This window comes from Mastacembelus armatus, chromosome 23 (assembly GCF_900324485.2).
Source record: "Mastacembelus armatus chromosome 23, fMasArm1.2, whole genome shotgun sequence".
In the NCBI taxonomy this organism is placed as follows: domain Eukaryota; kingdom Metazoa; phylum Chordata; class Actinopteri; order Synbranchiformes; family Mastacembelidae; genus Mastacembelus; species Mastacembelus armatus.
Window position 1 is genome coordinate 5,920,849 of NC_046655.1, and position 26,831 is coordinate 5,947,679.

The 26,831-nt window shown below is 39.3% G+C and overlaps 1 protein-coding gene across 3 annotated transcripts in view; it reads left to right on the plus strand.

Moving 5' to 3' along the window:
* The window catches only part of tbc1d22a (TBC1 domain family, member 22a), a 104,913-nt gene that overhangs the window by 14,021 nt on the left and 64,061 nt on the right, over positions 1-26,831 (plus strand). The window contains exons 6-10 of one of the 3 annotated variants that reach the window (XM_026326469.1): positions 8,263-8,333; positions 15,195-15,323; positions 17,253-17,315; positions 17,806-17,871; positions 22,394-22,508. In XM_026326469.1, coding sequence (XP_026182254.1) covers positions 8,263-8,333; positions 15,195-15,323; positions 17,253-17,315; positions 17,806-17,871; positions 22,394-22,508 — 444 coding nt within the window. The remainder of the gene's footprint in view (positions 1-8,262; positions 8,334-15,194; positions 15,324-17,252; positions 17,316-17,805; positions 17,872-22,393; positions 22,509-26,831) is intronic. The other 2 variants (XM_026326471.1, XM_026326470.1) reach the window with 2 other exon arrangements.

Below are 26,831 nucleotides of genomic sequence, written 5' to 3' on the forward strand. Positions count from 1 at the left end.
AAAGTCATGTCAATATGATTTGGGCAGGCGAGCACTCCTGGCCCCCTGGGGTCTGCCCATAATGACGGGTCTGACATATTTTTCTGTCATTTCTGTAGCTGTAAATTTCCACCATTGAGTGTTCAGCATATTTTTTTTTCTGCCAGCTCTGTTCACAGTACAGGAATAGGTAGTGTTTGTGTATGTGGTTGATTTTGTGAGAATGTGTTCAAGTTTATTAGTGTCCGTTGTCACTCACTGTGTTTAGTGTGGTACAGTTTATGTCAGCCACTTGCTCTGTGATTGACTGTAAGTCACAGTGGCAGATTTTTACATAGTTTCTGCATGTTCTTTTCTTTTTAATAGAGTTTAAGCCCAAGAGCTGGCATCTGACACCAACAGTTATTGCTGGATGGTAGAAATACTGCTGTTGCTATGGCAATGGTCCTTTCTTCTCTTCACTTTCCTGGCAATTTGTCCTTCCTCTGTCTTTTACTTCCTTTTTTCATCAGTTGCTTTCCTTGTCTGCCTCTCGTTCTCTTTTCCTACATTTGATTAGGTATTTTTGCAGTCATTTTATGAGGAACAGTTGAGCTCACAAATGTGCTCCCACACGTTCACAAACATACACAGAACATCTGTGGGCCATGGACTCCATAAATAACATACCATACCATACACACAAACAGAGAAATGGCTAAGTAATAATGTAAAAACAAAAAATCAAATAAGAACACACACACACACTTTCTTTCATTGCCCTGTGTCTCTGCCCTCTCTTGGTGGTGCTGCAGCTCTTTGTTACACCCCCACTACCACAGCACAGCTTTTCCCAACTGTCATCACCCTCACTGCAGCAAGTATGGTTAGGAGTCCTGCTACTTTCCTTCCACGGTTGCTCACCCCACACTCTGTAGCGCTACAATCGACAATCCTTTTACACAGCAGCTACCATATGATAGGCTTACCATCAGCACTATTTGCAAAGTTAATAGCTGCCATCAAAGTGGGAAGTGGCTATGTAATTCAATTTAACTCAATCCTAATGTCTCGTTTGAATGCTCTGTCCATATGTGACAATTTCAGAGGTGTGTGTCATGGCCTTGGAGAGTGAGGAAGGAGATAATGCAGCATTAGACTGTCTAGTTAGGTACATTTCTAGGAAATATGGCAGTTTTACAAACTTAGGGGTTCCTCTGAATTCTCTGTGGAAAGTTTCTCTTTTATTTGAAACATAAAAAACGTCCATTTGATGGAAGCTAGAGCAAAAGAGAAGATACACTCAAGGTTGTTTTCAGTATCTGTTCTGCTCTTAAGAGGAGGATTCTGTGAGAAATACAAAATCTCGAAGTCATAGTTATTTCAGAGTTATTCCTTTTATTCTGTTTTAAAATACTCAACTGCCAGTTGTGTATCTACATGTGCATGAATGTTCCATGTGTGTGCTGCCTCCTAGCATGTCCCCAGGCAAAACACCTGACTTAATAAGGTTGGTCAAACCACCAGCTGTTTTTTGTGTCAGTAGCCTCCCAGGTTGTCTGGCTTAGTTTATTTATTCATCTGTTACACTATGTGGTCCTCCATGTGAATTTTTCATCCTTTTTTTTTTTTTTTTTTTTCTAAGAGAAGCTTGACTGAACACACCTTCACAGTTCACACCTGTTCTCTGTTGGCCACTGGGAAGAGCTGCTTTATGTGGGGAAAGTTTGGGTTTAACCCTACGGTTCGGTAACTACATCGATTGACCTAGATTTTGAGAAGAACATGACCCCCATTAAACATAGCCAGAAGTTGTTTTTTTAAAGCAGTTTTGTTAAGGCTACCTAAATTGTGGTAGTATATAGTTTTGTATAGTTTTACACTTCACACCAAAAGGCTCACAGCCAAGAAGTTACAAGGCAGTGATATTTAAACAGTGGTTTCATTTAGCATATTAAAGTTTTACCTGCAAACTGAACCCAAACTGAAATTCAAGCAATTTGTTCCCTCATAAAACTTTTCTTTGTGTCACCAGGTCAGATATTTTTGAACCTATTCATCTAAATCAGTTAAAGGCAAGCCACTCTCCAGGGAATTGACTATACAAGTGCCTGTTATAGCACACAAAAGAACCCACACACACATTCTCACACCTGTACACTCATCTATGCTCGGTGTCCTCTCCCAGCCATCTGGGCCATCCATCAGGCCTCCTGAGCAGGTATAATCCAGGGGGGAGTATCTTTTTACAAGAGTCCCATTAGTTTACGAGCCGTCTGCTCCCTGGCGTCATCACTTTGTCCTCTAGATGAGTTAGATCACTCAGGACTCTCTCACAGCATTCAAGGTTTATAGGAGGGGAGCTTAACTTTTTAATACACTGCATGATAGAGGTGTCCTACTGATTGTATTGTTTTTTTGACCTCACTGTCAAAATAGTTTTAGATGACACTGGGGCAATGTATCCAATAAGGGATGGCATTTCCCTAATTCCCTAATTGTAGTTTTATCAAAGATGTGTGCTCTGGATTCAACTGATAATGGTTGTGCTTCTTAAAGTTTAGACCATAGCATATGTGTAAACCTAAATGGCACAATGTTGATTCCTGTTCTCTTAAGGCAACCCCTGTTGCAGAATATGAACCCCAGTTTTGGGCAGTGTGTGCAGTAATTACATGCGTAGAAGTATGTGTTGCAGAGAACGTTATGGTGTTTTGCCCCAGTGCTTGCGCTCCGTCTGAATGATACCTGAATAGTGCATGGCTCCGGCCCGCCAACTGTTCTCTTTCCTGCTCCCATCAGCTCCCTGCTCAGCCAGCACTGACTGACAGCACTTCTTCCCATCTCTCTGTCTTCTCTTCTTCATACTGGCCTTCACACAGAACCATGCATACAGGCAGGTAGACTGACTGACAGGCAGGTAGACAGGTGGACATGGACGAGGTGCAGGTACACACTCGCACATGCACACTTACAACAACTTATATGCACAGACTCTCTCATACATACTGCATTTGATTTTTTTCATTCATATTCCTTGGTCGTGTAGAATAAGAGCCCCAGCTCCTAGAGTGCCATTATTTTCTGTCCACTTCTCCTCTGTGTTTTTATGTTTGTCTCATTTTGGCTCTGGCATCTTGTCTTGTTGAATCAGGAGGTAAACAGTTCTTTAATAATGCATGCATGATTCCAGTGGCTGCACTTGACTGTATCCTTGCCTTTTGTGTATAATCAAGTTAAGAACCTCAATCCAATTCTTGATCCAGTAAAAAGCCGATGTCCTAACAACACCTCTGGCATTTCTTCTCCTGAAGGACTAGATAAGTAGTTGATTAGTCGATTGACAAAAAATTAATCAGCAACTATTTATTTATGTTCAATGTATTATTTTATTATTACTTTTCAATATTTGTTTCTTCTCACATATAGGGATTTGTAGCCATTATTTGTCATATACAATAATAAATGTACTATTTTAGGATTTTTAATATTAGATGAAGTACATCACCTTGGGCTGTGGTTATCATAACTGGCATTTCTTGATGTTTTTTGGTATTTTATAGACAGAACAATTAAGTGATTAATGAAAAATAATTAACAGATTTATTGGTAGAGAAAATAATTGCTAGTCTCAGCTCTAATCCATAATATCCATCAATACAGCTGTGAACTCTGTCCTGCTGTTATGAGAAAAATGTCAGAACTAGCTGTTTCGAGCTTCTCATCTTACATTCATTCAAATCTGTGTAGTGACTAGAGTTTAAGTGTGTTACTATGAATGGCAATGTGATTTTGAACGAGGTGTACCTGTACCTGTGGAAGAAACCCTGGGAATTTGGTTTCAGAAAAGCTCTTTCTTGAGGCCAGAAAAGCATTATGTAGCCAAAATGTTAAAGAAATGGTTCTGTGACCCACATGTAAGTGGTTAACAACCACATGTATGCTGAGACAATCTAGGTCACAGAGGTGAATAAGACACATTCACTCCTCTCTCAGGACAGTATTTTAGAATAAAGGTGGCCTTTATCAAGGTGCCCAACCTCATCCCCTTCACTGGATCTGCTTTTGGCAGGTTACACGTGTGAGTACATTGGGAAACCCTGTGATGTGTTCACTGTATGTTACTACTTAAAAGCTGCAGTTTTATAATACTTTTTATCTTTGTTTTAATGAAATAAAAACATGATATTTACTTAAATGTTGCCCTCCGAATGTTTCAAGAGTCATTGAGCATTCATTAGCACTGAGGGTCCCACATCAGAGCAGCTGTTGTGGGTGTTCAACAGAAGGTACACGGTGTCCTAATCACCCCCTGTGGTCCTTAGCTTAACTCCAGCCAAGACAAAGTGCACCCTGTAAGTTCATGCATAATGGAATACAGTAGACTCACAGAGGAAAGACTAGCAGCAGTTGTCCTTGAGTTGCACATTGCCGACGTTACAGGTGTTTTTCATTCCTGTGAGGAATATAGCTTCCTCCAGCTCTGAGCCTCCCTTTCCAGACCAGTCCCCTGAGGCCTGTACCTGCCAGCATGATAAACACTCACAATACTGATCGCACTAATTCCAAAGCATGTATATAATAATGTGATATTTTGTTACTCCCAAAAGGCAAATTGTGTTTTCACTCACCCCCGCTTGCACTTCTATATGTATACTTTAAAACGATTACCTATGGAGTGAATTGACTTTAAATTACTATGTGTAGGGGGGAGTGACAATTTGTCAGCTAAAAATGGCTTGTTTGCATTGTTACCTTAGCTCATGGAAACTGACAGGGACAGCTAGTCCCTTTCCGCCTCTGGGCCAGTTGAAGAAACTTTTTTGTCCACATTGTGACAAGTGCCCGCTGAGCAAAAACAACAGATTAATTTTCAAAATGTCATGAAATGTCTTTAATTTATTCCAGTGCAGTGAGGGCTTGGCTGTCTCATTCATAATGCACAAGAGATGCCCTAGAGAGTCAGATATGTTTTCTGAGAGATGAGCTATCCTCACACTAATGAAATGACATCTGCAATTTAGCCTGTATGTCAAATTTGCTCATGTCGCCCTCTGTGTCTTTGCCCGGTGTGGGAAAGTATTATTCTCAGGAATTGGAGCTGTGACTGGAGCAGCTATACAATAAGCACTTCGGAAACAGGGTTACAGACACGTTTCCTATGAGGCTGTATTTGCATCAGAATAAAACATCACCACAGAATCTGTTTCTCGGTTAAATGACACATATGTTTCCTTATACGGGTCATTTAGCATTAATTAAAATGTTAGAAACCGGAAGAATATGTCCAATTATTCATTCTAGTAGAAAATACCACTGTCCTTGTATGTACTCTACCAGTGCAGTGCATCAATACTCTGCCAGTCAGGCTGAGGATCTATAAGTCATCTGAGTTGGGGTAACTGTGATTTGGATTCAGCAGTGGTTCGCCTCTGCTGGAGAGTGTTTGGAAGACAGCGATTTACAGGAGCAGAGGCTGTGACTGCGCTTTTCAGCGTATGATGTATGGCTTTAACAGCCACATCTGCTTGTTCTGCTGGCCACACGGTGCCAAGTAAATATTTGCCCCCTGCCCTTTCTACACACCTACACAAGCTGTTCCTGCAGAATGTTTGTCCTTAAGGCACAGGGCTTTGTGGTGATACACTGGAATATCAGGATGCATTAGCCAACCTGTGCCTCACGCCCCTTCACCCCTCCTCTATACTCCCCACAGTGAGATTAATGCCAGTTGGGGGAATATAACATAGTTTAATTAAGCCCCAGACTGCAAGATTCATGGACTCATTTCTTTGTCTGACAGTGCAATTGAAGGTTCAAAGGTTGCGAGGCTAAAGGAGAGACAACCTTGATCAACTGTTACGGATGTAATGAATACAGAGATACAGATATTGTAGGACAACTGTCTCATCTTTAAATATTAGGACTTTCTTGTGAATGGTTCCTACGTAAACTTCACTGTGACCGTCCCGCTTCACATGTGTAAAAGGTAGTTGCACGTACCTGTGGTGCATTTGGATAAACACACACAAACACGTATGCGGATGGAGCTCCTGAATTTCCTGAGGCTTTTATGAGCATGTAAAAGGATATACTGTGTATACAAACCATGGTGGTACTGCGCAGACACAGGGTTGCTCTCTCATCCGGGCAACAGTATTACATTAGTTGTGTTACATGATAAATTTTCCCCTGATAAAATTATTTATTTCATGCATTCTTCTTTGTTGAAAGAAATCAGGAGCAGGCTATAGAGGTGGGAGCACCATTTTTTTAAATTTTCTCTTGTTCTGGTTCTGAGTAGAGTGAAAAGGTAGAGTCAATCTATAGAAAACATGCAGCACCTTTGCAGAGCAACATTTATGCTCTATGTCATTTTGAGATTTTTTTTTAAACAACTGGATTAAGGTTCATACTGCGGCACAGGTAGCCTTGGGTTAATCGAACCTTTGTCACGCGGGTGCCGATTACCTCCAAGGCCTCAAATGCTGAGCACTAGATCACTGTATTGAATTTCTTTATAATTAAAGTCATTGGGGACAAGGTAAGAGAGAAATTTTAAGCAGCGGATGCACAGGAACTACAGTGAATAAATAGCCACTCACATCAGCTGAACAAGCTCTAATGCGTTTCACTCAATTTAGCCAATGGACTTAGCCCTTTGCTGTTTAGCTGATTGCTATTTCCTATTCTGCTCTCTGTCACTGACTCTCCATTGCATTTTCCTTGAAGAACAGGCAAGGCAGAGTCATTTGGCAGTCCTAATCAATACTGTTCACTCTGTGCGAAAGGCGTATGAATTTCTAGCCTCTATCTTAAATAAGAGCTGAGGAAGAATTTGGCTTATTTATTAGGTATATTTGTTTTTTTTTATTTATTTTTTTCCTCAGAAATGTATGTTAAGACAGTGCCATTTCATTTGCCCAGAAATCAATTTCCTCTCTTCTCTTCACGCTTGGATTGCAGGTAAAACTGTGGCAGTGCAATTACAAGTGAAGAGATTTCCTTTGTGTTTCTATGTTTATCCCAAGTTCGTCTGTGACAAGTCATCTTGTTGAATAGTAAATTGAGTGGTGGGGGGGTTGTAGTCTTGCAGCACTGGGGCAGAGGGAGAATGTAAATAATGGATGAGTTAATGTGGTGAGAACTCATCCACGGAACAGACTGCTTCTTAAGAAACTATGCTGAAAACCATGCATGTATATCTTAAACATTCTAAGCTGCCTAGTACTGGTAGACTATGCAACCCAGGAGCTATGCACATGGTGTGAAATGTTTTATGAACTTCTGTGACATTACATCATGGCTCAAAAGAAGATCTGAGATATTGGATTGATGTATCATGAGTAAGGTCCTGAGCAGAAGCAAAGATGCTGCAAAGAAAGCTTTAGCTCAGTTTGTGAAGATGATCTCATGCTGACACAAAGAAATTAGAGCCGACACCTTTACTGGTTGTTATATTTGATTGACTGGAAGTAGGATGAAATAGGAGACACAGATTGCTAAATACAAGACAAAGCGCTTTGTCTTGAGTCAACGTCGATCCCTTCTTCGTGTGTGTGTGTGTGTGTGTGTGTGTGTGTGTGTGTGTGTGTGTGTGTGTGTGTGTGTGTGTGTGTGTGTGTGTGTGTGTGTGTAATGTGCAGCAACTTGATTTGCTGACTGGTTTGAAGATTGAAGGTTTGATTCAGCTATCGAAGAATTACTTACCTATCCAATAATAAGGTAATAGTTAATAGTTAATAGTTATTGAGGTGACTTTATATCACTGTAAATTTATTCATTTCATTGCATTCAGTTTGTATTTGATAGATCATGAATTCAGTATTTGGATCTGCTGAAAACAGAGGGGACACTTGTCCCATGTGAACCAAGTTAAGTCAAGAAAAATTTATCAAAACATTTTATTGCTTATCCTGTCATCAACTCATAGCTAGTAAAACACGATGGACTAGCTAGTTAGTACTAAATACACATCACGGGGGAAAACTGGAAAAGCCATTTTTGATTCTCAAGAAATGAATAGTTTTTAATAAAATGTGTTTTCAGCTGAAACGGTTTTAGTCAGTGCCTGTTTTATTCAGTTTTAGGACCTTAGTCTAACGTCAGTAATTATCAAGTTAAAAATGAAACTAAACTTTGCTGCTTAGTACAAAACAAACTGAACAGACAAAGTTGATTAACTACATATATCTGAAACATTATCATTGCTTCTAAATAACCGCAAACATATTTTTGGATATCTGTATGAAAAAGCTCAGTGATGACTCTAAAACGCACCCTCTCCATTTTCTTCATTTACAGATGAGCTACGGAAACTCAGCTGGTCTGGAATTCCACGACAGGTCCGTCCAATTACGTGGAAACTCCTTTCAGTAAGTTTTATGTACAGACACACTTACGGTACTTATACAGTACCATTCAGGCGCCAACAGAGCAAACAAAAATCTGTGTGAAACATAAAAACGCTCAAAAACACTTCAAAATACTTGGACTACAAGACTGAAACATATGTAATCTCATACATAAACCTGCACAGGAAAGCAGGGATTAATCAAATGCGCGCACAGATAAAATCACACAAATAATAAACACAACAAACACACACGCACACACACACACACACACAAAGTTGCTGTCATATGCTCGCTCCCTTCCACCCTCCCTTTTTGATTTATGAAGACTGGTAACGGCTTTTTTCAGACTTCAGTAGGGAAAATTAATTGCGAGGCACCAATAATTTATTCATGAGACACGCAGTGTGTTTACTCATTAAGCCATTGTTGTGGTGTACAGCTCCCAGTCTGCAGAGAGAAGACTGGCTTTTTGAATGCCATGACTCTCCCATTAATTACCGCACAATAGCTAATGTGCCACAGAAAAGATGTCATTAAAGGTGTGTGTAAGTGTGCCTGTTTGTGTTTTTTGGTGGTGGGAGGTTACCAACTGGGCGCTTTAACCATTAACTGCTGCTTTGTTTGGTACTCTGCTGAAGTGAAGGCTCGTACCGTTGTATGAAGTTGCAGTGGCTGCAGTGTGGGCAGCCAAACACGGGGGAGGAGAGGGGCACCGTAGAACTTAAACTGACTGTGTGTGTTTGGATGTTTTAGCTAATGTACAATAGATAGTGGCCCATTAATGGTTTGTTTGTGTGGCTTGTGTGTTAACATGAACGTGGAGTGAGTGCATGCATGAGTAGCGGTTGTGTGTGTATAATTACATATTTACATTTGGTATGTTTATATGCAGTATGTATGTACAGAAAAGCCAGAATGAACTCAGCTGACCTGCGGTCTGTATAAATTACAGCCGGACTACCTCTGCTTCCCTGCAGAGAAAAAAAAAATGGATGGAGCAGAGGTGGAAATAGTGTGTTTGGCAGAGACGCAAGAAAAAAACACAAAAAGCAGAAAGCCATAACAAAAAAAAAAAAAAGAGAAATGGGGAAGAAATAAGGGTGTAGGATACTATAAAAAAAAAGCTTTACACTATTTCAAAGATCTTACTCTAAGGGAATAGCTGGATGACTTGGAAGATACAGTGTTAAAGCTTTAGAGATACCAGCAGTCAGATTTTGGGACTTTGGAAAGATCCATACATGTCCCCCTGCTCTGCTTGCAGTCTTTATGCTAAGGTAAACTAATTACCCCCTGGCTTGAGCTCAGTCTTATTGTACATGTGTGAGAGACTTCTCATGTAATTCTCTACAAGAAACTAAATAAATGTTCAGGTCATATTTAAATATGTCATTAGAAATGTATGCTCTATACTTAAAAAAATGTAACATAAAAATGATTCTAAGCCAGGCCTGGTCGATCATACTTTTCAAGTCTTAAATTGTGTGACATTTAAAGATTATTAAAAAGGTAAATCCCTGCAGAAACCCTGTGTGTGCTTAGTATGATCTTTTTTTCAAAAAGACTGCTAAATACAGTCTTTGTATCTTCCTTTCACCTCTTTGAAACCCTGAAGCTCCTATAAAATAAGTGTTTTCCCTGGGTTCAAGAGACAGTCTCAATATTTGTTTGCCAACTTTCTTTGTGTGCTCTTGAAATCTAAGCTTGCACTTTACTGTCCAACATGGTCATGGTCAGCACACTCGGTGAATACACTGAGGCAATTTCTCTCCAGATGATTTTAAAGAAATCTGTAGGTGGTAGTTTGACTTGAACTTAAAATCCATATCTGAAGTAATCTGGGCTCCACCTTCCAAGAATTTCAAGAGATTTCTAGATCTTAGAGCCTCGTGCAGCTTGAATTATCCCAGGGTTAAATCCAAGGTTTGGATTAAAGTAAAAATAGGGCATGGTGTCAAAACCAGTCATATCTTCTTAAGTGTCATAACACTTGACTGCCTTCTCTGTCCTGTGTGTGGTATGATCCAGTGGAGAAATAGATAGGACGGATCAGGCTGAAAAATCTATTCCCTGCCTGGCACACACATACACACACTGAGACTCAGAGCCTACGTTGTATTCCATAAACTTGGCAGAGGCACCTAATAATAAAACTTCACTCCAGTAGTGTCCCTTGTGCCCTTCTCCTGCTCACCAGCGTGCACCAACTTATTTGTTTTTTTCTCCCCTCCAGCAGGCATGATTGACCCATGCTCTTCTTTACCTGACAAAGACGAGCAACAACTTTCCCCCTTGCACTCAGAGCTCAGTAATGCTCACCGATGGCCTTTACTTACCACCACATCACATAAACTGTTTCCACTGTTATTAACCAGTGTGGAAATTAAAAGCAGGCGAATAAAAATCCTCAAACCAAGAGCAATCTTTAGCCTTTTTGCATAGCCCCATCTCCTCCTCTCACTGTTTGAGCAGGAGGCTCCTGTTTGCCCCTGGCTGCAGAAACATATCCGGTTTAACCTCCTATTATTCCAGTAATAATGCTGTGTTATTTCATTTGTTTAAAGAGCACTTGGTGTCCGAGCCTGAAGGAAAAAGGAAGAAATTAAATGGCTTTTCTGCTTTTTGAAAGGATTTCACCCTGTGGCAATATGTACACTTGCTAATGGAGTGTGGCTATTAAATGTGAAGTAGTGTGAGGGGAGAAAACTAACTGGCTGTGGAAATATTGATAAGGCTAAAGGCTTATATGATATGTATCGGGGGAGAGTAGGAACAGATTTGGAGATTAATATGTTTAGTTGTTACCTGAGAGGAAAAAAAGATTTTTTTTTAAATATTTGAGGCTTATTTATGATCAACCTCCCTGTCAGACTAATTTTCAGGGCATCTCACACCTCAGTAGAACATATTGTTCCTTTCACTTCTGCTGCAATTAATTAGAAGATCACTGTCATCTTTTAGCACATATAGGGACAGAAAGTGATAGACCAACTTTGTTTATGTATATATTGAGTTTGTATAGCTTTAGGGGAATCCACTCTGTGTTTGATCTGTTACATGATGGTTAACCTTTGTGAAAATAAGAGGAAAGCAGCGCTGCATGCAGCTTTCTCTGGCTGACTGAGGTATAAATTGACAGTTGTGACAGAAACATGGCAAAATCTATGGCTGCCAGTCCAATTTTGTGATCCTAGATTGTACAGTGCATCATATTCATTGATGGCCATTTCGTAGCTTCTCCAACCAGAGACACCCTGCAAAGGCACTTAGTGTCAGAAATTTAAGACCAATTGATCCAGATCTACAAACAGGCAATTCACAATACAACATGAAATTATGCAGAATACACTGGCTATATATTTTGGGTGTATGTGATTTTGAATAAAGCTTAGGGGGACACAAACATAATGGTGGAGGTAATTTAAAAAAAAAAAAAAACTTTGACAAGAAAAGTGGAAAACTTTGCAGAAATGCATTTTTCAAACAGGTGGATGAAATGAAGTAGTGATTGTCTCAAACTGACATCATATAGTCTGACACAGATTAAGACCAGACTTTTATTAGACTGATCTTGCACAGTGTGGTTATGGATATTAAATGATCAGTGTTGCCCAGTTTAAAGGTGTCTTTACAGTGCAGGAATGAGTTATTGAGATGGTGAGGAATCGAGACATACCTGCTACAAACATCTAAAGTAATCAGCCATTTGAACATGTGGATGTTTCCAAATTCAAAGTTTAGCTTAGTATATATAAAAACAGATATATGAAAAAAAATATATAAATATTTTTTAAGGGAAGTAAAGTTTTGTTTGATCAACTTTTGTTGTGCTCATAGCAGGACAGTTTGTTCCCACTCTACTTCAAGGACAATTTAGATTGTGAGAAAAACACTTTCTTTTTCCGCAAATGGATTTCTCAAGCATATTTCTTTTGTTTTTTGCAAAACATTAACCGAAGTAGAGGATCCATTAGGAGGATGGAAGGATTAAAGGGGGGGGGGTTGATGTGAGGAAGAATGAAGAGATGAGGTGTCGACTGATGAGGAGAGCCAGGAGAAAGAACTGTACTGCTATATTTTGTACTCCTGACAGGGCCCACAGAGCTGGCGTGCATTTATGCCTCGGTGTTAGCCTGCCATCACTCATTTTTTAAAAATCACTTTTTACAGTAGACCACAAATTAAATGAAGATTAGTCACTCAAGTTCAAGTATAAGCGCACTTGGATCGTGGTCATTTTTTGTGCCATTATAGTCTTTGTAATCTGAGAAAGCTGAGATATATTACAGCAGACACCCTGAAATGTTTCACTATCATATGATTTGTAATTAAGAGTAGTAATAAAATACAATGACAGTGTTGTGCATGACACAGTTTGTGTCCTCTTTATAGTCTACTGATCCCCCAGTGTGGGAATGCTGCTGTCCTGTCGAGCAGTAATGCAGCTGCAGTGTCATTGACCTCCACTAAGCTGTCCATTAACCTTCAGCAGACACTCTCTACTCTCCCTCGTTTGGCAGAGCGCAGCTAGCACCGCAGCCCACTGCTTTGCAGCTGCTCTGTTGTGTTTTGTGTCTGTGTGCGCCTGTCCTGTGTTTGCATACGGAGCAGTTTCACCATGTGACAAGTGGGATTTCTGGCAGCGGCCGACTGTGAAAAAGTCACAGTCAGTGCTTCATTTGATTTGTGCGGGCACAAATGTGACCGTCTGGCTGACTGGCAGCAGCAGTGGTTGGGTAGATGTCACAGGAGGTGTGGATGAGTAAGAAGTTTGCCTTCTTCTTCTGTATGTTTCTTTGGCTAAAGAATTTCCATTTTTGTTTTGGAGTAATAGTGACTGAAACTGAATCCTCTAGACTCTTCAGACTTCTCTTGGGAACTTTTTGAATGAATAAAGGAGGAGAAAAGAAAAAGACAACATTTTGTTTCTACTCCTGTTGATTTTCCTCTATACACTTGCCCAAAATGGATGGTGTGTGTGTCTGTGCATATGTGTGCGTGTGTGGGGTTTGGGTGGCAAGTGGCAACCCGCAGATGGAAATGCACGTAGATAACGCACATATAACACACACAGTCAGTATCAGCCGTTTAAGGCCTGTTATGTTTTGTAGTCTCTTGCGTTATGTGCAGGCTGCCTCTGTTGGTGCAGGTAGATGAGTTGATGGCAAAACCACTAAAGCCAGTCCAAAAATGAGATTGCCTGAACAGCAGCCAAATGTGCTTCAGAAAAATACTCATTTGAAAATGAAAGTAAATGTAAGAGACAGGCAGATGTGTGTAGGTGTACTCAGTGTTTCCCTGCAGATTTCTTTCAGTAGAATTGCTGTTGGTCGCGCATCCACCAACATATGACGCTGTACTTGTATTTATGCACATTGGTGCAGGAATGGTTTAACACAACCTTAGAATCATTAAAGGTATGGGTTATTAATGGGTGCCTTGTCTTATGCGTGTTAATTTACTAGAGGCTTTTGACATTTCAAAGGTCTCTGGGGGCCCAGATAGCTGTAGTAATAAACAATGAAGAATAAAATGTCTTAATAGAGAAAGTTACCTACACTAGTTTTATTGAATATGCCATAAATTCTCAAAAAGTTAACAAGGGCTTTATTTACTTCAATGGTGGACGTGACAGACCGGTGTTAGAGACAGGGCTTTGTTTTTAATATCCCCTCTTCTGAGTTAAAGCAAATTTGATGCTTCTGTTCTTGATATATTCGCCATAATGTCCACTTCCCCAGCAATAATGTCATGAATACAAGGGGTCACATCAGGCATCAGGTTTCAGTCTTTTTACTTAGTCTACCCAAGTTAGTCAAAAACATTTCAGACACACTGAGGAACTTTTTTAGGTTAAGTGTTAGATCATCAAATTGTTGTTGATGGGGGCAAGTTTTCAGGGCCAGCAGTGAATGAGTGTGTTTTGAAGATTTGAACTTGGTGAATATTTTAAAAGCATCTTGTCCCAGCTCTCGCTTTTAATAGAATTACAATTTGTTGTTCAGTTTGGAGTTGACTTGCTCCTTGTTGCATAAGCTTGAGTGCACTGCAAAAAGCTGAAAGTTGCCTTTGTAAAGTGAAGTGTGTCATTTAAAGACTATATGATCCCTGAGTTTTCTTTGTGATTGAACTTAGCGAAGTGACTAAGGTATAGATTTTGATATAAAGTCTCATTTATTAGTATATGCTGACAAATAAATAAGGTGGACAGAGAACATTAATTGCTATACTGTTCCTACAACATCGTTATTGTGCATTGTCAAAACTGAATTAATGAGTACCTATGCACATCTGTATTCACGTGTTGTGAAAGTGTATTAACTTATAGACTGTTAGAAGTTACTTGTTGAAGCTTTTATAGGCCTGTAATAGTATCAGTGCTGTGATTAAATTATTTGCAAATGTTTAATTTATATATTATTTTGTTGTAGAAAAGGAAATTATTTCATGTCATTATTTAATTTTTAATTTGAACATTTCCAGGTCAATGATAAAGCATATGCAATGCACACAAAAGTCAATATAATGCAAATTTTAGGTTTTAAATTGCTAATTGATGTTTTTTCAATTCTAAAGAATACAGATTTTATCGCTATCTCATATTATAAATAGATCAATATCTTAGAAAGTAATGCTTATTTTGTTATTTAGACAGCTAGCCTGGCTTTGTCCAAAGGTAACAAAATCTGTCAACAAATGACAGGTTATATAGAGTGGAAACTAAAACAGTAAATGTGTATTTTAAATTGAAAATAGTTCAGACTGAGTATTATTAGTATTATTTTTTTTTTTCTCCCAGTGTGAGCTTCTAAGACTGAATTTACTCACTTTTTTGTCTGACTTTCTCTCTCTCTTTGTATTCTTCTCATTCTGTCTCAGGGTTATCTGCCCGCTAACGCAGAGAGGAGAGAGAGCGTCCTCCAGAGGAAGAGACAGGAATATTTCGGCTTCATCCAGCAATACTACGACTCCCGCAATGATGAGCACCATCAAGACACATACAGACAGGTAGATATGCATACTGTTATGTGTGCGCGCACACACACACACACACACACACACACACACACACACACATACACACACATTAATGGTACAATTTGTGTTTTTGATCCTTTCTTCTGAATCCACAAACTTGAAGTACTATAAAACAATTTTACTCCAGTTACATTAACAGCCTATTGTCACTAATGTGTTCCGTCAGCACAAATTCATGACAGAATTCTGTTTATGTGCATATGTGTGTGATAAAGAGTGTTTTGACAGGATTGGGCCCTATAGAAAGGATCGCTGGAACCAGTTGTCTGGTGAAATTGCTTTTATATGTTTCCTTCCTTGTGTCCTTTTCTCTGTCTCCCTCACATACTCATAGGACTGTTGTCTGTCTGTGTGTGTCTCTGTGTTGACAAGGAGGCAGCGTGGTCGAGCTCTGTTCACTGAGTAGACACAAGCCTCAGGAAGCTGCTTAAATGAACACTTCTCTTTGGCTTTGAAAATAAGATCTTACTTTTACTCTCACTCCCTGTCTGTTTATATTTCTCTCTCTCCCCTCACATACTTTCTGATTTTAAAACTCAGCTACTTCCCATTCCTTTCAGGCCGATAAGAAACATCAAAGTGGACCATCGATAGCAAAAACACACATTTTTCATATTCTGTCCAATTTCCCATTGATCTCCTCTGCACTGTGCCAGAAAACTGGCATACTTTGTTTTGATGATTGTCTGGATCGTGTCTTGAATCCTTTTCCTCTTTTTCTGCCAAATTCTGCTTGTTCCAACACTGTTTGTGTTGATGGAGTGAGCAGTGATTTCTATGGAAGGGTTTTTTTTTTTTTTGTCCGTGTGAGATTTTGTGTTTTTGTACATTTTCTGCTATGGCACTCACTCAAGTGTCACATAATAGTGGGCTTACATATATTTTGCCAGTGTTTAAGTGGCGGAAGATGTATTTACATATATGTGTCTTGTGTTTGTCTTTGTATGTGTTTATGTCATCCATACTGAATCTATCTGACATTAGTTTATTCTAGTGTCTGTCTCTTTTATATATTGCTTTATATATTCATGTTGTTGGTAACTTGCCCAATCAGCTTGTCAGTAAAGATATGCATACTGGTATAGTTTGCACTGCAGGAAGTTCTGAAGTTCTGGTGCTATTTTGTCTCATTCTAAGAGGAAGTCTTTTTTAAAAAATCTGGCTTTTTTAAAATATCAGAAGATAAAAATGAATTATGTGGTAGCTTGCTGGGTGAAGGACAGTGATGTGTGTTCTGAACAATTCATTTATCTTAAAATTGAATTGAAAAGTGTTGGCACCAAGGCACAGGAAGACTCCAAAACACACAAAGAACAGTAAATATTTGTGATGTTAAAGAACTATCTTGTTCTTGTGGCTAAAATTTGTGATTGTCCAGAAGAATCAAAAAAACATTAACATATTTAATTTTTTTTCTGTCCATGGTGTCATTTGTAATCTTAACCAGTCATTAATTTACATTGCAAGCTTATCATGCAATCTTATGGGCTGAGGTTAGATACCTTCAGTTTCAAAAACCATTTGAACTCAGTCATATCTGTCAGAGCCCAAACAAATGAACTGAATTCTGCTGAAAGTTGCAAAAAGAAGTGTTGATTCTCAGTGGGATCAGTAATACAAGTTTACAGACAATCACCTTGCTCAGTGTCATTTGAGTCATTACAAAAACATAGCTCGTCTGAAGCACATTTGATGTGTTTTTATTAGACCCAAGCTGAAAAACATCAGCATTTGCCTTTAAGTGTTACTATGGTTCTGTCCCAGATTTAGAACTTTCTTAAAATATGAGGAAATCTTACAACTGGCCAGAAACAGGACTACTCATGAGGCTATTTGTGTGCCTATGAGTGTGTGTGCATGTGTCTGTCTAATAATTCTTCTCTCCCATGTTGCTGTTAGATCCACATAGATATTCCTAGGATGAATCCTGACTTTTTGGTGCTGGAGCCAAAGGTGACAGAGGTAAGGTGGACAGAGAAGATCGGACTGTGGATGCAAGTCAATCCCCGCCCTATCAGTAACAAGCCACACACTCGTAAACAGTCCGCCTGTCCCGTCTGGACTATTTCAGTTGGCTTGGCTCCAGCTGCTGTCCTGCATTCGTCTGGCTCCCTTGTGACGAATCTGTCCGCCTGTCGTATTGTTCATCTGCAGTGTAGACACTCTGAAATGGTGTAAACGTGGTCTAACACACAGAAAAACACAGTCAAAAACGTACTCGCAAAACACATAAAAACACAGACAGGTTGACGTGCATTAACACACACACATACACACGAGACCACTGTTGCTATCCATTTCAGACCACTGAAAAGCCTGTTTCCCTTCAATCAAATACACAAATCCACTAACTGTTGCTCTCTCTGTCTGTCACTGTCTGTGATGGCCAGATCTGTGCTAACCTGCCCGTTGCTTCAGTGTTTGTCTTTTTTCTCTCTTTCTCTCTCTCCAGATTCACATTGACATACCGAGAACTAATCCCCTTATTCCTCTCTTTCAACAAGCTTCTGTTCAAGAGGTGAGACCCCCACTCCCCCGCTGCACACACAACACCTGACCAAGCAGGGTTTTCCCCTGTGATTTTGTGCAAATTTGGCTAGTAGCATTAACTGGCAGGTTGAATCCAAGTAAGAGACCACAAAATGCTCAAAATAAAATTAGAATCAGATGCAGAATAAATGACTGTATATAGTGAGTAAATGGTATCAGTGGGTGTGTTGAATTATATGATCATAAAACTCAATGTATTGCATAAAAAATATTCTTGAGCCAAGATTGGATTTTTTTTTTTTTTTTTTTTTTTTTTCTGAGAAGTTTGAGATGGGGAAAACCCTTTCTTCATCCCACTGCATGTTCTAGCATGGGTGTGCACACAGAAATGAAGAACATATACAGAAGATTTAAATCATACCTGCAGTCATGCATGTGATATGATCCACATACACTTTTCGCTCTGCATGTTTAGCAGTCTTATCCTTTTTCTGCTTTGTTAGCGCTATTGCACAAAGCATTTCTTGCTGCACTTGGGTACTGTGTTGTAGGGGATATAGGAACTAATTATGTTAAAAATCTCCTAAGCCCTAGGTTTGATAAAACAATAACTATCAGCAGTAGTTAGGGCACATTAGGAAAACATACAGCAAGGCACGCATTTCCAGAATGCTTAACTATTAACTCCTAATGTACCTTGCTTTGGATAACAGCATTACTGAAATACTTAAAATGTAAATGTGGTCACTTTTGTTTCTCTTTAATAAATATACTTAAGCATGTGTGTAGGAAGTTTGTTCAGCAGGCCTGAGGGACCATCAGTGGAGCTTCCCAATGTAACTTAACACAGAAAATAGACTAGATGCCATGCATATCTATGGGTTAAGCTGATCTCATCATTACAGTGCTTCAGTGAGGTCCTGTCATACATGGAACAATTGGCATGAGAAGTGCAGGAATGAAAACATAGAGACAAATCCCATAAAGCGGTGCAGGCTAATGAGGTGGCTGGGACTATTCATGCATGCATGCACTAACACATAGGTGTTAGTGTATAACCAAAAAGGTTGGGACAATGAAGAGACATGCAAACGTGTCAATGTATAGATTCTATGAGATGTACAAAAACATACATTTATACACAAACACGGTGCCCCAGGCAACATCACCTCCTATTGGCCATATCTTGTACAGGTTACAGTTCAGGCCTTGAGTGGGGCAAAACATCAGATGAGGAGGTTGCCTCTTTTCTACCTGCAGATCTATGTATAGTATGTAGTACTGCTGTACTGAATATATTATTACATTTTCCCCCACATATCTCGTTTCCCCCTGTCACACAACCTATGTCATCGTCTTATCCCCACACAGCTCTCACTTCTTTTTGTGCAAAACAAAAGCCACCAGCGTGTGCTGAAATATTCAAGCAGCGTGCACTTCATATATTTTGGTATGCAACAGACTCCAAAGAACCTTTTTCTATATGGTTATAGTTGCTGCGGTGTCACCTGAAAATCACCTCTGCTTCATTTCATTCACTTGTTTGTCTCGGTAGCTCTCCCCATGCGGCTCAGCGAGATTTAGTCTTCAATTTCAGGGAGAGAAGCATATTGAAGCAATTCTGCAGTGATTTCTTATGTGGTATCTAAGTGATGGAGTTTTCAATGCAGTCTTCACAAGATGTTGATAATCTGAAATGAGAAGTTCCTGACATGAATTTTTTTTTTTTTTTTTTGCCTCCAGCAATTTTGCATCAAATTGTAATTTCATTCTAAAAGAACTGGGTTTATCAGACCCTGGTGTCTGTCCTATCAAGAATTTCAAACATTTAAGTGATGAGATTACATGAGATTAGACAACTGACACACTGATCCCGTAATAGGGAAATCCAGGTGTTACACAGGAAAAAAATGTGTACACACACTCATATGTATAACTTCTGATAAATTACTACGTAGGTATTTAAGAGATTGATCTTTTTCAGAGAGGGCTCATCCTTTAAGCCTGAAGCACATCTTTTAGCTTTTCCATTTTGTGAGTGTGATGTCAATGAGAAATACTTTGACTTGCCATAGATTCTTGTATTAATTTCCTTTCTACCTCATGAGATTACCCTTATCATTGTCTTGCGGGGTTGAAACTAATGACCTGAAGCTGTAACATTTTGACACAGGAGACACAGGAAAGCTTATTTCCTGTCCTAGAGATGCATCGCATTATGAGAGATTAACAGAATTTGCGTCAATTTAGTCTTTGGGTTTGTGTTTCATTTTCAAGCACATACAAATCCTACCTCACATGAACACACCATGGTGGGATTCTTGTCCTATGCTGAAGTAGGTGTGTGCAGGGCGGACGGTGTGTATGTCCAGGGGTTTGTGTGTATATGCCAGTGTGAAATATACATGTCAGTTTTTGAGGTTGCATGAAAAGAAAGTCCCATTACCCACTGCCCCTGCTAGAACCAGGACCTCTTCTTGTTTGATGGATGGAGCTTTGATAAAGAAAAAATAGATATGGATGCAGTTGAAGGTGGTTTGAGGAGAAAGTGCAGGGAAAAGCAGGCGAGGGTTGCACCTTACCATTCTGACTGTCTTAACATTGACTGCATTGTTTTAAATGAAAATGACAGCATTTTCACACACAGCTCACAAAAAAATGTCATGATTGTGGTTTTTTTCCCCTCATAAAACAATGAGCTATGAGGTTATTTAGAAAATGACAGAAACATGACATCCCCAAAAAATGAGAAAGCACTCAATGGGTGTGGTACAGCTAGGTGTGGGAAAGAAAGTGGGAATTCATTTGTGCACCAGAAAAACAAGCTGAGCATCAAGCCTTCTCTAATTCACTGGGGGTGACAGCATTAAACAGCTACCCATAACGAAGATGGAAGCGTTTGCCTTGCAAAATATTGAAGTGGAGAGACGGAGAGAGGGAGGAGGAGACAGACTCAGAGGGGAAGAGACAGAGACAAACTGAGTGGATAAAAGAGGAGAGGAGGGAGGAGACCAAACACCAAAGCATAGAACAAAGTTCAAAGCAAGCTTTTTGTGCAAAAAAAAAAAACAGAGCTAAAGAACTTAAGAGTGAGATGCTGCTCTGTGGTGAGAGAGAGCAAATAAAAGGTTCATCTCAGATTTAGACCTTTCTGCAATATCCAGAATCATCACTGCAGATTTTGCTGGTATAAATGTGAATTTGGGCTGATAGGCCTAACCTAACTGGAAATAAGCAGCAGGCATTTTCATGGTTTGCTCTTCACAACAGTTTATCTTAAAATACTTAACAGCATACACTAACAGCAAGGAGGCCAGGAAAACACCCACTATTGTACACAAAACAAAACAAAACAAAAAAAAGCTAAACTTTGTACCTTAACTGAAGTAATGTTATCTTCAGACCAGAGTTTTCTAAGGTAGTTGTTTGTTCAAAGTCTATACTAAAAAGGCTCAAGGTCCTGAGCTGCTAAAATACAATGCGAAGAAAAAGTATGTGAACCCCTTGGAATTAACTGGTTTTAATTTGAAAGCAAGTTCTTCAATAAAAACACATGAATTTAGAGTTGTTTGTGTGTTATCAGCTTAAGCACACTGTGTTTATCTATTGTTGAAAGTCAGATCACGTTTTATGTCAAATTAATGCAGAAAACCAGTTAATTCCAAGGGGTTCACATACGTGCCACTATATATGGGATTAAAGGTAACTAATCAATCCAACCAGTTTCTCTGTAGACAAAACATAGTAGTATTTACATTCCTTGAGGTCATACTATCCTTAATTACTATGACACATTACTATGACTTTTTGTGTGTTATTACCACCAGCGGTCACTCAGTGTATTAACTAAATTCAAAGTGTGTTAGTGTAAACACATTGCTTTGTTGCAAGTGAGATAAGCTCCCCAGGACACTTTTGATATTATTCCTCTAATCCATATAAAGGAGATCAGGTTAAAGAAAATTCATTGTCTGTTATCAGCTTATTGGCAATCCATACTGACAAATACAAATTAATATTAAATCAAAAATCAATATCCAGATTTGAAGTGTTGCAGCCAGACTCCCATAGGAAGCAATGTTGTGCCAGTTGAAATGCTTTCCTCTCCACCAGCTTGGCATGCCTCAGATTGTCCTGTTGATTTTCTACTGCCCACACCTCACTCTCTTTCTAAAATGTACCTTTTATGGTTGAAATCTGTAACTCTGATAGGCTAATATTTCATATTTTGACATTTGCTGGCATAATTGGCTTTTAGAGAATAACTGTCAGTGAATGTGAAAGTTAGTGTGTTATTTACATGTCATTTGTGTGAGGAATAAGCCAGTTAATGCATCATTTGATAAGCACAAAACTTTACAACTCCCCAGGGTTAATTGTAAAAGTTATTTCTTACTAAACATTACTTTAATTTAGTTTTACTTACGTAGGGACTTATTGCTTTTTAGTTTGATATCATTTTAAATTGTTTAGAAATATAAATTCTTTTTTTGGTTTTTGACTCTTTGCCTTTGTGCGTGTGTGTGTGTTTGTGTGTGTGTGTGCGAAAGATTTTTGAGCGAATCCTGTTTATTTGGGCCATTCGCCATCCAGCCAGCGGATACGTGCAAGGCATCAACGACCTGGTCACGCCATTCTTCGTAGTCTACGTCTTTGAGTACATCGGTGAGTGCCCTCTGGCCTCTCTTTTTTTTCCTTTTCACTTTAACTTTAAAACTGTCTAAGCTTTTGTGTGATACGGTGTAGATAATCATTCATTTCTTTTGCTGCCCCTTTACTGGAAGTGCTGTTCTCCGCAGTGTAGACTGGCATTTTTTAAAGCTGGCAAGACTCAGGGTTTACTTACTGGTTCATCAGCACAGGTCACAGAGAATCAACCCTTGGACCCTTGAGACAGTCTCTCTTTTCACAACTTTCTGGCCAACGAACTCCTACATCTCTGTACCCTCTGTTCCCCTCTCTTTTCTGCCATCTGTTTCCTTTTCATTTAGAGATACACTGCAGTCTCAATTTCTGTTTAATCGTGCTCTATTTATCAAAGCATTCCGGTTAATACGTAGGATTAGACTGCGTATGTGTGTATATACGGTATGTGTGTGAGAGAGCATGACACGTGTAGGCGTGTGCGTGCTCGTTCGTGCTCACTACACTGTTCACTCCAGATCCCGCCTGCTGTGTGCGTTTATGTTATGCCACATTTACACAGATGAATGTTTTATTTTATTCTCACACTTCCTTCTTTTGACAGTATAAACACATTCTGTCAGATATAAAACACAGACAGACTCTAAGCAGTTAGAAGAGAAATGACGACTGTTGAGCTTTCCGGGATGATTTTAATTGTCAGAAGTGTTAGGATGATTTATATAAAAGTATCATCCACCCCCAATGCATTCCTATTCCCATTTCCATTAATTAGGTGACAGTATAGACAGTAATGACATACAAACATATGATATTTCTATTAGCAGAATGTACTGCATGTATTTTCTTTATGTTTTTGAACCACTTTATTTATTCTATTTGTACATCAGGCGCACTAAATAAATAATTGAAATTAAATAGTCAGAAAAAATAGTCATTAAATAAAACTGTTATTTTTCAGAATGTCGTTTTTTTTTCCTTTATTGCAAATGCAAATTTTTTTCATATAATTAAAAAACCTGGGTGTTGGTTTTGTAGGTATTTCTATTTAGTGTTTCACAGTGTACAGATTCTAGTATTGTAATACCCTGACGTTAAAAGCGGTACAATACCTCATTTTATATACGTATCAGTACTTGATTAATTAACAAGTGCTGTATATCCATTACTCTGCGGCAGCAGGCAGAGCTGTGGGCGTGCATGCACAGGGTTTTGCTTCACTCCAGCAACAGTAGGCGTGTCGCTGATTTATTTATTAATTTATTTTATTTTTTCTCCTCTCTCTGTAATCTTCAGGCAGCTTTCATGGTAAAAAACAAACAGCCATGGCTACAAGTGCTGTTCTCTAACGCCTATGGCTTGTAAACAAAAGAGATGCAAAAAATGAAATGTGAAAATTATTGGCTTTTGTAGCCAACAGTCAGGACAAGCCAATGGACACTCATCAGTAAAAGATGTGTCAAAGCAATGGAGCCAACACATCCACGTTCACAAAGCACCCTGCCCACAGATGTGCCAGTTTGTGTAAATAATTTAAAGACGATATGTATTGGTATTGGCATTGTCATCGAAGTCATAATTTTGGTGTCATGACAACAGTATTTCCAGCTCACACATTCTTAATTAGCATTGTTGCAGCATTGTCCTTTTCTTTGTGCATGTGGGTGATAATCAGCAGTAAAGAGAGTACAGTGACAGTACGTGATTAGATATTATCCCATGCTGCTGTGGCAGCTTTTTAAGCAGTTAGATCCACTACATATCTGCTGGATGTATGTGTTTGTGTGTGCTCCCTCAGTAAAGTGCGTGCCTGTTTGCACCCCACATATCCAGCAATGTTTATTTAGTCTTTTTTGTGTTTTGGCCCATTAAGCTCTCTTTGAAGCCATTCAGAAAAGAGCACCTAAGTGGATACCACAATGCGCTGAGGAGCAGCTCTCACACCCCAGACTGACTCTGGTCATGGATATACAGTTACGATACACAATTTAAGTATGGAGAAGCATGCAAAGGTTGGACTCCAATTCTTAGTGCTGCTTTAACACACAGCTAATGAGTTTTTTTCTGTACTCTTACCTTAACTATTACGTTGTTTCACTTTTGTGTATAATGTAATAAAGTGCAACAGTACTGAATGAGGCTCTTCTTGCTCTCCTACTTTTCTTAGCCATATCACTGTAAACTGCATATTTTTCTGTATTTGGGTTTTTTGTGGATAAAATGACGTTTTTCTCAGAGAAAACATGATGGTCATTTTTGACAATTTGACTAGCTACGTTGCCCAGTGACGATTACGGGAGTGATTCTCTTATGTTGTTTTGTTTTTCACTTACACTTACACTCTTTTGCTTTATTGTTTTGTCTTATGCCTTGTTTTCTCTGACTTTTCTTTTACTCTGTCATTCTATATCCCTACCTTTGTCTGCGTTTGTTTCTCCTCTCTCTTTGCCTTTCTCTGTGGGCGAGTCAGACTCATGTCAGATCTTCAAAGCATCACCCTGCTCTTTGTTCCCTGCATCTCCATGTGCTGATGAGCCTTGAATAGTGTACCCAGTCAACAAACCTTCAAACGTGCATAGCTGGCATCTTACACGATGCGCTGATACGCTGTGTTGTTGGATAAGGAGCTCTTGTTTTCTGATGCAGAGAGGGGTTTGGCTCATTTTTGAGGTGTGGGCCTAATTCTGCTCCTTTGTGGGGAGGTAGGAAATGTGAGCTATACCCTTGCTCCCTCTGACTCTGTCTCTTCTCTTTCCATTTATTTATTTATTTATTTTTGTTTTTTACCCCCACTTTCCTCTCTCTCTCCCTCCCAGCTCATCAATGCATGGGGAAAGCAGGAAGTAGGGCTCGGTGATAAAATGATCTTGTTAATCATTAGGGAAAAACTTCCATGATAATGATGATAAACTGCTGAGTAATTTGTGATAAATGTGTCTGTTCTGCATTTGGGTCAGCCGTCATCTGTACAATCACCCTATTAGGCTGCAGCAGTTGGGTTACGTAGCTGATGTGTAGGAGCCAAAACAGGGAAAACGCACATGGAAACATAAAAATGAGCAGCAGTGAGGAGAAGACAGTTCTCTGTTGGTTCATTGCTGTGAATTTGTCGCCCTTTTCACGTGAAATGTAATGATAAAAACATTGACTAAAGATTACAGACTCGTGTTCATATATATATATAAAAGTCCTTAAAGTTATAAAATAGGGAGTGCAGTATGTGAGAAAGTGGCTTAGACCTAGCAAAACAGGTCAATATAGGCTTATGTCCTCAAGAGCTAAATACATTTACAAAGCAGCCAACCCCAGAGTCAAAGTTTCTTTGGAAATAGAGATAACAGCAACTTAGTTTTCCTTTTTTACTCACTAATGCACACTGTGTTTTCTCTCTCAAAATGCCCATGTTGAGATTTAATTTTCTAATCCTCCCCTTCAAATGTGTGATTGTTGTGTTTGAGCGGTTTAAAGTCTAAAGTGAGTTTGAGTGACAGCCACTATCTGAGGATGTGAGCCCTTCACTGGTTAGGAACCTGATTTAGATTTTGACCTGTTTGCAGCCACTTAATCTACCACCTAAACAAGTCTTTTCTGTTCCATGTTGTGTGTTTCTTGTTTTCTCCGTCCTTTGTGAGATGTTATATTGATTCATTCCCAAAGCCTTTACCACCCATACAATGTAGTCTGTATACACAGCCTGCCAACACTAAGCATTGATAGGTATAGAGTAGGGTAAAAAAAAAAAAAATCACACCCACAACCTACTGCCCAGAAAATGCTCTGACATATTCTGTTTACTTGGTTGTTTTAGTTTACTTGACTTCATTATTACCTGTCACTTTGTTAGTATCTTTGTTTTTCATTTTTGCTTTTTCCTCCAAAAACTCAGAACAGCCTTGGTTTGGCTTGAGTTTTAGCCACTTCATCTTTACAACAGCTCCCCTCTTTTCCCCTGTCACCAGCTTTCATTAACACCTGACTGTTAGTCGAAATTGACACTTTCCAATTGGGAGATTATTGATCTACTGTTTTAATACTCTGGAAGGAAAAATACCACTAAAGTTGCTGTGGATCCACTTGAACTGTTAAGCAATCTAGCAGGTCCCTGTATTGTCAAAGGAGAAATTGATTTGGTGAGTCTATCGTTGCTTGTTCCTCAAAAGTGAAGCATTACTTTGCTTTTATCTCCTCCCTATCTTCCACAGTGTAGTGCCTCACCCATTAGCCGACAATAAAAGTCATCTAATTAAGGCCAGGATGGGCCATGACGGGCCAAGGAGCAGGGCCAGTCCTCCTTTCATGTGGAGCTGCCATTGATCGGTCAGTGGATCCATAATGCAATCTGCA